This window comes from Meles meles, chromosome X (assembly GCF_922984935.1).
Source record: "Meles meles chromosome X, mMelMel3.1 paternal haplotype, whole genome shotgun sequence".
NCBI classification, from domain to species: Eukaryota; Metazoa; Chordata; class Mammalia; order Carnivora; family Mustelidae; genus Meles; species Meles meles.
The window spans coordinates 17,839,639-17,854,477 of record NC_060087.1 but is presented as its reverse complement, the minus strand read 5'-3'; the positions used below and the strand labels follow the sequence as shown (position 1 = coordinate 17,854,477).

Below are 14,839 nucleotides of genomic sequence, written 5' to 3'. Positions count from 1 at the left end.
GACACGTGATCTCGCCTCAAGTCTTGATCTCAGGGTGGAGAGTTCAGCCCTGCACTGGGCTCCACACCCAGTGGGGAGCCTACTTAAAAAAGAAAGGAAAAAAGACATCTTGTATTGGTTAGACTGTCACCATCTCTCCTTGGCCAACATAAAACAAAGAACAAAACAGAAATGACAAAAACTAGCTGACAAATCAGTTTCTCCTCTGCATTGCTTGGCTGTGTGGGTAGTTTTGATTTGTTTTCTTAGCATAATTGAATAGGTATTTAAATTTTGGATGATGAGTTGTCTTTGAATATGAAAGCAAACTGTGACTATCTAATGGCACAGACAAACCTATGCCTGTAATCATTCATCAGCCCTAACTGTAAAGTATAAGGTAAAAAGTTGTTTAGGATTTTTTATTTTTTACCAATTCAGGCTACAATTTCAATGTTCTCTCTGATTAGTTGCCAAGTCCCACCAATTTTAATTTCCTTATTATTTTTCTCCCTATATATTCCCATTTGAGTATAGATTCTATTTCCTCTCATGTGACCCATTTGAAGAATCGTAGTAAGTCTTGTTTGCTCACCAGCTAGCCAACACATGCAAGCCTTTCCTACATACTGAATGCTTCAGATTAACCTTCCAATGTCCAACTACGAGACTATAACTCCTCTAATCCAAAATTCCAAAGATTGCACTGCTCCCAAATAATGCTAAATTCCATAGACGAGAGAGACTAGAGACTTCTTTTATCATCTTATCTCATACCATTAACTTGCTGAACCAAATTACCAGCAGTTCCCTGACCACTTTCTAGTCTATGGTTACGAGGTTCATTTCTATCTTGGTCTCCTGAAATTAAACTCACTGCTGAGGCCCAACTCAAGGACTGCTGCTATGAAATCTGCCCTCCTCTTCTCAGTCAAGACTGATTGCCACCAATTCCCATAACTCCACCAATTCCTGTCATTACCCACAGTTAACCTTGTACCACAATAATATGTCTATGGTCTGCTTCTTTTTTAAAAAAGTTTTTATTTAACCAAATTCCAATTGGTTAACATATGGTATAATATTTGTTTCAGGTATATTATAGTGACTCAACACTTCCATACATCACCCAGGCTCATCACAAGTACATTCCTTAATCCCTATCACATGGTCTATATCCTTGACTAGATTGAGCTTCTTGAGAAAAAAGTTTCTCAATCTTACATAAGGTACATAACTCAATACACATTGACTACATAAATGATGTTCTATGCCATTTGCCTTTGTTTTAGTAATTATTTACAAAATTTACATCTGATGCTTGATCACTAACTTTTCTTGGAGGAATGTTTGCAATACAGAATTGAAAGTCAAGAATCTGGTATCACTTTAGATACAGTATGTCTGGTAACACAAATGCTTAAAGGGGCCAACCAGGAAGCAAATAAATGAAGTGCATAGTGTTTGGAAAAAATAGGAAGTGTTGGGACTGTGATGAATTAGGAAATATACATCCTGTTTTAAGGGGTTAGCTGCTAGGCTACTCAACTTGGGGCCCTGATTTCACAGATCATCTATTTTATTCCAAAAGAAATCTGAAGTCTGTACTTTCATGTGAAACCTCTTGAATTTTAATCATTGGCATCTAATTAATGTTCATATTAAAAAAATACCACACAGGCCAAACCAAATGTATCTGCTGAGGTTGGCTTTGGCCTCTGGGCCATCACCAATTTGCAACCTCTATGTTATGACTTCTTCCTATGGTGATTACTCCAACCAAAACATAAATCCATGGCTGTGGCCATCCTGACAAGTCTAAATACCTCCTGAAAAACATAATTTTCCGATAAAGAGTTAAATATTTTGTTGTGATTTGAGAAGTAAATTTGATATTTCTGTGTATCTATTAAAAGAAGTTGTAGTTTTAAAAACTATTTTATAATCTTTTCTACTGGGTCACATTTAAGGACAAGTTGCTAAGCCAATTTTTGTAACTCATTTCTTAACCTATAAGATAGGGATGCCGGGGCACCTGGGTGGCTCAGTGGGTTAAAGCCTCTGCCTTCAGCTCGGGTCATGATCCCAGCGTCCTGGGATGGAGCCCCACATTGGGCTCTCTGCTCAGCAGGAAGTCTGCTTCCTCCTCTCTCTCTGCCTGCCTCTCTGCCTACTTGTGATCTCTGTCTGTCAAATAAATAAATAAAATAAAATAAAATAAAGATAGTGATGCCACAGACAATTTTCACATTAGTGTACATAGTTTTATTAAGGATGAGAGGCCAATCTAATTCTACTTTAGAATGAGAACTCAAGACTGCAATGAGAGGCCCCGGAGGCATTCATAGGTTGAATTTAACTCTAGATGATTAGAATTGACCCTTAAATCTCCTCAGTCTGGGAGACAATTAGGTAATTCAAGAACAGATCAGTGGCACAATTCTACTACAGGGAGAATCTGCATACTCTAAATATACCCTAAGATGGGCCTCAACACAGTTGTTGACATAGTCTAGCCTCTAAAGACTAGTCTAGACCAGAGGCTTATTTTATCATATTTTTAATTTTTTTAAAAAAAGTAATCTCTACACCTAATGTGGGGCTCAAACTTAACAACCCTGAGATCAAGAGTTGCACGCTCCACTGGCTGAGCCAGCCAGGTACCCTACCAGAGGTTAATTTTAGAATAAGACTGGAAAGAAGAGATTTTTCCAATTTACTGTTCATAGTCCCTACTGCTTTCTATATTACTAAAATGAACTGAACAATTTTCTTACAATAAATATATAAATGTAGTTAGAGCTCAAACACAGGGAGGCAAGCCTAGTTATTTATTCTTAGTTCCACAGTAGAATTTTTATCAGCATCACCTAGTAACCAGTAGTTAAAAAATTATAAACATACACACACAGACACATGCATACACACACACATTCTCTCTTCAGTTTAGGATAGCAAAAAAACCTTTGGATCATAACTTGACATTCACAATGGAAAAACAGATACTTTACTTTAAACATTAAAGAAGATTCAGGCATAAAAACAATCTAGGTACTCAAAATATATGGAAAGTCTTTCTGAAATTTTCCTCTTATTATCTTAAACCAGGTGGGGGAAGGGTCTTTTCTCACTTGAGGTAAACATATGTAGGACAGGACAATATTCTCATTGCCAGGCAGTTACAGGGATATACTCTTGCCTCCTCTGAATTGGAATGCAGGCTATTCAAGGGGGATGTCTGAATCTGAGCTCAAAGTTTCATTTATTTTTTAAAAAAGATTTTATTTATTTATTTGACACAGAGAGAGAGAGAAAGAGAGCGAGCGAGCACACAAGCAGGGGGAGGGGCAGAGGGACAGGAAGAAGCAGGCTCCCCCACTGAGTAAGGAGCCCAATGTGGGACTTGATCCCAAGACCCTGGGATCATAACGTGAGCTGAAGGCAGCCACTTATGAAGCAACTGAGCCACCCAGTCGCCTTTAGTTTTCAATCTCATGATCCTGAAAATGTAGTTCCAATGGTGGACTTGTTTAGTATAGCCTTTCTTACCCAAGACAATGCTTTCAGGAAAGAGAAAAAAGTAAAGGATTAACAGAAGAAAAAGTAGATCTAAACAATTTAAATCATAAGGTAGATGAACCACATTTTTCTAACTTGACAGAAATCTATTTATTAATACTTTTAAGAAGAACATCCAGTCTGCTTGATTATATTTTTAAAAAATTTAATAATATACCGTGAGAGATAAGTGGCCAGATATGACTGGTTGGGACAGCTTATATGCACTTCCAGGGTCAGATCTTTCCAAGGTGGCTTTATTTTTCTGCAGTGGTGTAAATTCCTAGAATTTTAATTATGTATACTAAATTCCACTCCAAAATGAACACAAATCATCACTTTTGGATTACTGGCCACTTTGTATTACCATATTTAGCTGAATGTTTCCCCAATGTTTATAATGAAGGATAAAAAACCGTATCTAGATACATGTAAAATACTATTAATCCGTAGCTTTCTTAAAAATGTCCACAGCCCCAGTGGTCAAGTCTGCCATTAAAAATTAATCTGGTATTTACTTAAAGTTACATTTACAGTCATTAGGATTCCTATAAGCTAGCTAAATATACGTACTCCATTTTCAAATGGTTAAATAGAGGTAGAGGTTTATCAGACACAGCCATCATGTAGAATCAGCCTGCATCCTAATACAGTCACTTATAATGAGATAAAATGGATATTGAAGAATTATTTTGGGACTGATTTTTTTTATTAGTGCGGAAGGAATAATCACTGCTTTAGGTTTTTATACAAACATCTCCAAAATATAGCATATGACCCATAAAAGTGAAATACTCAAAAAGTTAAGAGCTTCAGAGTACTTCAGGGCAGATTTTCATTTCCATTCTGTCTGACAGGAAAAGGACAATACCTTAAATATCTGAAATGCAGTTACTCTAAATAAAACAGTTCTACTAGAAAGAACTTTACTTGATTACTCTGTCAGTTTGGCTTTTGTAATTCAATAGAAATTATATCAAATTTAAAGAAATTGGGAGGAAAATGATAAAGGACTTAAGAAGTATGAGATAATATATTATTTTTCTCAGAGAAGAATGCATTATAGGTCATATACCAACCTTGTGTCACCTGAAATGTTTGGGAAGATGGCAAATGGTTCTTGAGAACAAGAAAAATTGATAAATATTTCAACCTTCAAGAATCAGGTTAGCCCACTGAACAATGTTAACATTACCACAAGCTGTAACACTATGTGCCTCCGGACATGATACAATAGGAAGTAGTGAGCAACAACTATGAAATATTTTCACCCCCTCAAAAGATGGAACCAGAATTTAAGCAATGACCATTTATAATGACCATTTATAGGAGATTTGGGAGATAGCTGAACATGTTAACAACATCATAAGGATAACACAGAGCCAGACAAATCCAGAATATGGGCAATTTGACAAAACAAATGACTGTTTCTTAAATGATATCCCCTCCAAGAGGGGGAACTGTTCCAAGTTCAAAGACACTTAAAGGGCATACCATTCACCCTAAACCAGCTATGAAAAAAACAATTAGGAAAAAGTGAATGCTAACTAGTTCTTACAAATTGGTGTTAATTTTCTTAGGTGTGAATAACAGTACTATGGTCATGTTTAAAAAGTCATCATAGGGGCACCTGGGTGGCTCAGTAGGTTAAACCTCTGCCTTTGGCTCAGGTCATGATCTCAGGGTCCTGGGATCGAGCCCCGCATCGGGCTCTCTGCTCGGCAGGGAGCCTGCTTCCCCCTCTCTCTCTCTGCCTGCCTCTCTGCCTACTTGTGATTTCTCTCTGTCAAATAAATAAATAAAATATTAAAAAAAAATAAAAAAATAAAAAGTCATCATATATTAAAGGCATGCTAAAGTTCGTGGAGGAAATGATACAATGCCTGGGATGTGCTTTCAAATACTCCCCTCAAAAGTGGGCTAATTAGATTAAAAAAGCTGGCAAAATGCTAATAATTGCTGAAGCGGGGAGAAGGATGCAGGAGGTTTCATTTATACTACTTTTTTTTTCTTTACTTTTTTAAAAAGTTTTATTTATTTAAGTAATCTCCACACCTAATGTGGGGCTCCAACTTACAACCCTGACCAAGATCAAGAGTTGCATGCCCCTTCGACTGAGCCAGCCAGGCACCCCCACACTACTTTCTTGACTTTTATGTATGAAAACTTTTTACAATAATAAAAGTTCTTAAGATTGTATTATACATGGAAGATTACACTTGAAAAAAATTTAAAAATCAGTTCCTACTACTCTGCCATTCTTGCACACAGTACTAAAGTGAAGTTGTTCTTGATTATTTATATTTCCTAGCCCCAAGTAGATGTGGACAAGCATCCAGGGTATTTCTTGACTTAAAAATATGGTCTGTGAACAAGATTTGTGTTTTTCAACACTGGCAATAATCTGGGCCCCATGATTTTGTATAAAGACTCGGGAGGCTGATTTTTCAGAGCTGAAAGAATTCAAAATAAATCTGGCAGCTTCTGAGAATAAACTTATTTCACCTTGTCACTTGCTACACAGAACAAAAGATCTGACTTCAGAGTGTATTTTCGGATGCCAAAATGACTTCCTCTAGATGCCTGCCACATAAAATAACTCTATCCCAAATAGCTTTGGATATGACACCACCCATACGACATGGGGGTATTTAATTACTGGAATTTAGTTAATTGGTTATGGTTGAGCTTGAATGCTGACTTAACACAAGTTCTTCTAAATGAAGAAAGAATCAGATACCAAAGTCCTAAAAGTCAAATATAACATTATGAAATTAATTAGAAATTCAGTAACAATTATAAATATTAGTACCCAACTTACCAAGAAGAAAATCTCCTAGTTTGGGCCTATTAGTACTTTACTGATTTACTTTAAAGAAATTAGAACAAAATAAATCTACAGACATGGTCTAAGAATTGGTGAATGGCAAGTACTGTTGCTTGAAGCATTATATTATACTGAAGAAATATACACACCTCTAGCTGGGAAGCTTAACTGCTGTAAGGTTGATGCACTAATACAGTAACCAATTTGGGGCTCATAGGCGATGGTATCTAGACATTCATTCCAATCTTGTACATTAGTAACAGGACAATCCTGTAGATGGGTGACAAGGTCTCCCACAAAAAGGCCTCTGGGTCCAACGGCAGGCGAGTCCTTGGGAAGAGGGTACAACCAAATCAGATAATGTATGAAGACAAGCTATGATTAATCTGACCAAATAATAAAGACACTGAGCTACTTAGGTACAATATTTTCACTAATGCAAAAAATAAGTCGGCTTTGAATCCAAGATGTATAGTCCTGGAACATTAACAAAATACCTAACAGTTTTCCTACTTTTCCAAGATTCCGAATTTTTCATTACTGAAAAAAACCCACTTGCCAGCTATCAAGATTAAAATGATAAAGTTTTTCCTAAACTGCTAATTAAAATTTTTTCTGAAAGTAGTCATCAGAATGCCTTCATTATCTTGTATACCCTCAGGGAATAAAATTATTAGAAAAATCCTTATCTAAACACACTCCCAAATATGCAGACAATACCATCAGCACAATGAATATGTGAGCCAGGGACTCACAAAGGTAATTTTCCTCTTCTGAAGGCCTGAATAGAAGACTTGATGCTATTGTAGTAATTATTGCCTAAGGCAGTGAAATAAAGAGTTGAAGAAAGTAACTTAAACTCCTATGAAATGTTTTGGTCATAGGTTTCAATCTTTTTACTTTTAAGGACATGTGACTCAAAACCACAGTTATAAAAATAAACAGTAAAGGCAAATGATGCATTTTATCAACAAAGTACAGGCAGAAAATCTTGATACTATCTTTATAACTCAGAACAGAAACAATTTTAAGTAATTTTAAAAAGTCAATGGGTTTCAAAGAACTTTTTGCCCAACTTAAAAGGATTATAGTAATTTCTTTAGGAGAAACTGAACATTCTGCATATGAAAACTTGAATATATATTCCTAACATAAAATGCTAAGTGTTATACCACAAAGTCTGGTAAATCAACGCTCCACAAAATCCTCATTATTTACCTCAGCAACTTCCGTGATAAGCACCCCGACTCCAGTGTAGTAAAATGGCAAGAGAATTACAGGGAGGAGCACAAGAGCTAAAATACCAAGGAGTGCAAGGACGAAATTATGCCAGATACCTGAAAAGAGAGGGGGGAAAAAAAAAAGAATAAGCTCAACCGGGGACAGGAATGACCTAGGTGTGCAACTACATAACACCTGGGCATTCTGATAAATTAGTGAAGTAATCAGAAGAAGCTGTGAAGTAGATAGATCTACTTTAGTACCAAGGAAAGATGTTCAATTAGAGGCCTCTTCCATTTCAGATACTGAGATGTAAAATGAGCATGTTACTACCACATTAGGAAGACCATATACTAATATGATTTAACATTAGTAGAATCTATATATTCTAATATATATATAAAATGTAAAGTGAATTAGTATCTTCTACTTGTTTCATCCTCTTTTCAGAAAATGTATACATTATTAACTGAAGCATACTTGTGATCTTTGAAAAAAATTTCAAAGCTATTCAAATGAAAGATGAAATTAAAAAACATTCTTGCTGAGCTGGTTTATGGAAATCCAAATGATACTTGGAAAAAGGGAGTGTTTTAAGAATTAAATTGTTATGGAGAATACTATTGATGAACCAAACACAGTAACTTACACCATGTCACAGACTATAACCATATGTACTGTATATACAGAGATTTTCTTTCTTTCCTTTTTTTTTTTTTAAATACAGAGAAGGTTAAGGCGAACTCAGTGGTGTGCTGGAGGCTAGTCCTACCAGCTCGCCACAGCTGACTGTGTACATCTCTTCCTAATTCCTCCTTCAGGGACTTTGGGTTGGCACCTTGAAATTGGCCAAGGCAGGAGTAATTATACCACAGAAACCAGCAAATGCTACTTATGAGAGCTGTTCATTCTCCCCTCCAGAGATAGGGCTTAAACAATCACTAGCATATCCACTAGATATCCTTCTCTTCCATACCTAGCCTTTCCTCCTTCTACAGTATTTCTCACGCGGCAGGGTGGGAGCTCTACCAGCACTCTGGACCTCGCAATTCTTGGTACAAGTCTGTCCCTTGCATTACAGGATATTCAGCATTTTTGGCTCCCATCTACTAAATGCCATTAGTAGTCTCTCCTCGCTGAGGCAACCAAAGAATGCTCCCTACGCCCCACAAATTCCAAACATCTCCAGGAGGGTAACAGCACCAGTGGTTGAGAATCAATGTTTTAAAATGTCAGAGATGGAACCTAAAGTCATTTCCTATACTCACAGGAAGCTGAGTATGGCCATATGCCACTTTGGCTAACAGGATAAAGTGGAGGTGATGTGGACAGCACTATAGCTACATTGGAGCTGTGATGGAGATAAACCTGAGTCCATGACGTAGAAACTGCGTGTCGGGAATAATAGAGCTAACAAGATAGAAAGGGCCCGAGTCCTTCAAATAACAGAATTAACATATCAGGGCTGAACTACCTACATTTGCTAAGTTTTATGAGAGTTCAAGCCATTGTTATTTCTAGCTATTATAGTAGTCAAACACTGGCTAAGACATGTTTCATGTACCTTATTCACACTGTTAAGATGTTCTTCCACTTTTTTGGGGGTGTTGTAAGTTGCTTAATTCCAGAAATATCCTGAGTAATTCTAGTCCAGGACACAATGGGTAAACAATCTTTTCTGTTCTATAAAGAGAGAAATCTTTTAAATTCACCAACAGTATCAAACTATTTATTGGAAACTATGTTTTGCTTTTCCATGTATGTACTTTGGACTTTCCCCTCAGCTGCATATTCATATCTAGCCCATTTCTTAAACCCACTACTTTATTTTCTTATATTCATTATTTTACTAATTTATCAGAATGCCCAGTTCTTATATCCATTACAGAGTAATCCATGTTAAAAAAAACACACTGACTTATTTATAAGGTTCCCTACTAATGATCACTTAGGTTGTTTTAACTTTTTCATACAATGCTGTAACAAATAGCTTTGTTCATATTGATATATATCTAAGTATGCATCTGTGGGGGTTTGGAAAGTTACACAGAAATGGAATTGTTGGGTCAAAAAATGTGCACTGAAATTGACCTCCAGGGCTGCCTGGGTGGCTCAGTCAGTTGAGCACTTTCAGCTCAGGTCCTGATCCCAGGGTCCTGGGAACAAGCCCCACAATGGGCTGCCTGGTCAGTGGAGAGCTTGCTTCTTCCTCTCCTCCCTGCTTGTGCTCTCTCTCTCTCTCTTTTAATAAAATCTTTTTTTTAAAGATTTATCCATTCACCTGACAGACAGAGATCACAAGAAGGCAGAGAGGCAGGCAGAGAGAGAGGAGAAAGCAGGCCTCCTGCTGAGCAGAGAGCCTGACGTGGGGCTCAATCCCAGGACCCTGGGATCATGACCTGAGCCAAGGCAGAGGCTTTAACCCACTGAGCCACCCAGGCGCCCCAATAAATAAAATCTTAAAAAACAATTGATCTCCAATGAGTCTGCATTAATGTTCTCATAATTGGCATAGGTTTCCCTACCCTGTAAGTAACACTGGATGCTATGTTAGATTTTGTCATCTGCTATGTTAGAAGTAAAATCTGTTGTGATTTGTTTAAGCCTGTACATTTTCCATGTTTATTTTTTTTTGAAGATTTTATTTATTTGACAGAGCACAAGCAGGGGGAAGAGGGAGAGGGAGCAGCAAACTGACTTCCCGCCAAGCAGGGAGTCTGATGCGGGGCTTGACCCCAGGACCCTGGGACCACGACCCAAATGAAAGGCAGATGCCTAACCGACTGAGCCACCCAGGTGCCCCCCATGTTTATTAAAGGGCTATTTGTATTTCTGTTGAGAACTATTTCTATCCCTCACCTGTTTTATATATATATATATATATAATTTTTTTTACTAATTTGTATATATTATTCCTGAATGTATATATTGAAGAATTTGGTCTTTTTTTAAAGACTTTATTTATTTGAGAGAGAGAGACAGAGATAGTGAGAGAGTAAGAGTAAGGCAGATCCTTATCCAACCAAGCCACCCAGGCGCCCCTGAATTTGATCCTTTGTAAGAGGTATTACAATTTTTCTTCCAGTTTGTTTTTTGGCTTGGTTTATAGTTTCGCCTATGCAGACATTTTACATTTTGATGTGGTCAAATTGCTCCTTTGTGTTAAGCCTTTCCCAGTTCAAGATTATAAAGATACTCACCTGGTGTTTTCTTATACTGCTTTCATAGCTTCGTTTAAAAAACAAAATTAAAATAAAACTTTTTTTTGCCCACTGGAATCTACTCTAGTGAAACTAATTTAGGCACGCAGTTATAATCCCCCCCCGCCAAACTGCTAGTTCCAGTACAATTTCACAAAATAATCCATCCCCAACACTGATTAGATTTGCCACTGTTAACACGTGTTAAATCCAGCTTCCCCTCAACTCCTCAGGATGACAGTCCACGAGGAGACTGCCATGAGAGTTGCACTCTCACCATTTCTCCCCTATCAGGATAATTCCACCACACAACCATAGCATAGACGCTATCATCTTCCCATCCAAACAGAGGGGGCACAGAGCAGCACTACTTTCCTGAATCTCCAGACAGCTTCTTTTCTCTTGTCAGGGATGCAGCTGGTATAACATCACCCCGCTAGACTCCAGATTTGCCCATGATGGCTAAGTGGCAATAAGGGTGGTTGAACATACACATTTCCTTTATTTAAACAACCTCTTGTCCATTAATGATTTGTTTGTAAGTATACCGAAGGAATCTTTGTTATAACTTTTGCTTTTTCTAGAGCAGTTTTTTGACAGTGACACCAGTGGCATTTTAGGCCACATCATTCTGTGATGTGGGGAACTATCTTGTGCACTGTAGGATGTTTAGCAACATCCCTAGCCACTACCCACATACCAGTAGCACCCTCCCCATTTTCTCTGTTTTCTAGCTATGGTATTTATATAGGCACGTTTTTTTTTTTCCTTCTTCAGAAGAGGTATTTTATTTTTGCTTTTTCTATTACACAAGATATACACATCAAGTGTTAAAAAGTCAATATATACACAATATATTGTACAATTGAGCACCACTCTCTAACTGAACATGCAAAGAAATTATACTAAACAAAAGCACCCAGCAGTATTTTGGGGAAATAAAATGACTAAAATAGATTTAAATTACTAATACTATTAAGTCACATCTAATTCGAGACCAAGGAAAACAGTGCAGCTAAAAGTTAGCTTTGTGTTAACATCAAAGAATACAACCAAAATTAAGATAGCAAATGAAACCTGTTTCTTTTTAAACAGGAAACTATATATGTATGTAATTGTTCATTGTTTTGCATGCAAAACATTATCAACCTTCAGAAAAAAAACATACAAAGAATTACCAAACGTATTCCTAAAAGTATAAATATGAACATTTGGAAACTACAGAATTTTAAAAACTTGCAAGCAATGCATGAGCTTCGTATTTTAAAAAACCCTGAAAAAAAGTTCCATTTTTAGAACAGCTGTGTAAAGAACTGTCTTTTGATATGAGGTTCACAAATTATCCTCCTATTGGGACCAAACTTTACAAAAACACCATGTATTTCAAATAGCATTACAGAACAAGATACAACATCTTAACCATGTCATCTTATATAAAGGAATACTTTTTTAAAATTTTACTTTCACTTTTACTAGTCTATCAAAATCTTAGATGTGCAGGAAATCATTAAAAAAATTATTTCCTAGAAGCAATACATAAGAGAGGCATATTTATTTGCAATCACACTCCTAGAAGACACCTCCCGAGTTTGAAAAGGGTCTTCTCTTTTTACTGGCTGCTTTTGTTCTTCGCATGTGTTAAGATATGAGATTTCAGGTTAGTTGACTGAGCGAATTTCTTATAACAGCCATCAAAGGGGCACACGTAGGGCCTGTCTCCGGTATGGATTCGCACATGGGTACGCAAATTGAAATCCAGGGAAAAGCGTTTTCCACAGCCTTCAAATGTGCACTGGAAGGGCTTCTCTCCAGTATGCACCAGTTGATGTCGTTTTAGTTTTGAGCTCTCGACAAAAGCTTTGCCACATTCTGCACATACGTGGACTCGAGGACCGTGAGTGTGCAGATGTTTCCGCAAAGCAGAGTTATCCTTGAACATCTTCACACAGCCTTTATGAGGGCAAGCTACTGTTCTTGGAGCATCTTCTTTGGGTTTTCTTGGCTTCATTCTAGTAAATTCTGCCAGTTGTTTAGGATCTGAGAGATCAATACCAGGTATACCTTCAGGAGGAAGCTTCTTTCCGGTCATGTACTCTGAATAATCAGGAGCTGAGTTCTCTATCTGTCCTGTCTCGTGGTCTTTTTTCTCGCTCGGGGACCACATGGTGACGGAGAACTCACCCTCCAGAGTTTTGATCTGCACCTGCTTCTGCTCCCATTTCTTGGGGCCCATCTCGGAGTTGCTACTTTCCGCCCGGGGCTCACTGGTCGTGTGATTTTTCTTACCGCTGGCCTTCTTGCTTTGGCTGCTGCGCTTCTTGTTGCGGGTGTGGGTTGACGATGATGCAGAGGCTGACAAGGAAGCCAGGGTCTGCTGGAAGCATTCATCTTCATCAGCCGGAATGACCATCTGGTCCTCGAAACTGTTGTGGGTCTGCAGGTTGTCTGACTCGTAGTAGCCCACCACTTCCTCCTGTGTCTGCACCATGATTATATCTTGGTCGTGGTCCCCTTGGTTCGGGCTGCTGGGAAAGAGTGGCTGCAGCGCGATCAGAGGTGGATAGTGGTGGCCGCCGTGGACCCAATTGCCGCTGATAATCTCGTACTCTGCGATGGTTTCCATCGCCATAGCCTCCACAGGGATGGTCTCGACAGGAATGGTCTCCACCACGGGTATGGTCTCCACAGGGATGGTCTCCACGGGGACAGACGCCACAGGGACTGTCGCTACTGGAGCGCTCTCCACATGGATCTGGTGCAGCTCCACGATATCTGTGAGTAACTCCGAACTTTCCGTGGGGATGTAGAGAGTGTCGTTTGAAGCCATGGGTGGGAGCTCTGTGAAGGCTCTGGTTCCTGGGCAGCGAGCGGGCTGCTGGAAGGCTGCGTTAAAGGCTGACAGAAAAGCGAGCGCTCCAGAGGAAAGCGCAAGCGCCAGACGCTGGTGTGGGCGGTTGAGCGCGAAGACGCTGAAGACTCGGAAGACGTGGAAGACGCGCGGACGACTCCGCTAAAGCCGCTGAGGACGCGGAAGACGCGAGTGCTTCTGGGAGCGCCAGGCGCATGCGCTTCCCACTACCTCAACAAGCGCATGCTTACGTTCACACTCACGCGCTCGTGGACGTTCCAGTCCTCTTGAACACGTCACCCTCCCCTCCCCACTCCGAATGCCACGCTATTGTTTTTTGACTATTAATTCGATAACCAGGTTCTTCACTGAATTTTTCTCTTTTCTGTTGATTTTCCCTTTTCCTTCCCCCACCAAAGTATGTAATAGTACCTGAAAAAAAGGCTTACATTATTTTTGCTTCTTTCTTCCCTCCCACTGTACTGACCCACATTTAGGGACCCATTTCATAGTATCAGTGATAACCGATAATGGGACTGCTTGTCTTGTCCTTTAATAGGAATGCGTGTTAGTGTTATGTCATTAGGAAGTATCTGGCTATTTTTATTTCTACTAAGGAATTTTTTTTTTTAGCCATTGATGGATGGTAAATTTAAATACTGAGTCCGATATCTGCTGAGATGAGGATTTTTTTCCCCTAATGGTAAATAAAGCTTACCACTTTCAAATAGATTTCCTATTGTTGAACCATCCTTGCGTTGTTTAGACACACCGTATGTAGTTTTTGGTACTTTACAGGATGTATTAGCCTAATTTTTAAAAAAAATTTCCTTCTCCATGTGATATGGAAAATTTATACTGAATTGGAATTAAATAAAACTTTCTTTGAAGACTGGAAAGAATTACACCTATGAAACTTTCAGGGGAATTCTTCATCAACTTTCTTAACTTCTCCCGTTGTAATTAATTAGCCTATTTAGATTTTTTTTCTATCTTCTCTGGAGTTTACACCATTTATACTTTTAAATAGTTATCCAAGTTTTAGAAAATTTTTTGCAGAAATGAACAAAGAACAATTTTATAATTGTTTTAATTTTTTCTGTATCAGTTACCATTCCCCAATCTGGTTGCAAATTCTGTCTATACTGCTTTTTACCATGTTTACTCCTTTTTTTTCTTCAAAAAGCCTCTTGGACTTAAGTTCAT

At 38.3% G+C, this 14,839-nt stretch overlaps 2 protein-coding genes across 5 annotated transcripts in view; both read right to left on the bottom strand.

The window, feature by feature from the left end:
- The window catches only part of MBTPS2 (membrane bound transcription factor peptidase, site 2), a 40,843-nt gene that overhangs the window by 8,755 nt on the left and 17,249 nt on the right, over positions 1–14,839 (bottom strand). For all 4 annotated transcript variants that reach the window (XM_045995530.1, XM_045995529.1, XM_045995531.1 and 1 more), the window contains exons 6-7: positions 7,583–7,701; positions 6,514–6,694 (exon numbers count right to left, since the gene is read on the bottom strand). In XM_045995530.1, the coding sequence (XP_045851486.1) occupies positions 6,514–6,694; positions 7,583–7,701 (300 nt within the window). The remainder of the gene's footprint in view (positions 1–6,513; positions 6,695–7,582; positions 7,702–14,839) is intronic.
- On the bottom strand, positions 11,033–13,892 carry YY2 (YY2 transcription factor). The gene has a single exon (XM_045995532.1). The coding sequence runs from the start codon at positions 13,610–13,612 to the stop codon at positions 12,395–12,397; it is 1,218 nt and encodes a 405-aa protein (XP_045851488.1). The 5' UTR covers positions 13,613–13,892; the 3' UTR covers positions 11,033–12,394.

Excerpts from the sequence above, each read along its gene's own strand:
- YY2 (XM_045995532.1), bottom strand. The coding sequence starts at position 13,612 with ATGGCTTCAAACGACACTCTCTACATCCCCACGGAAAGTTCGGAGTTA.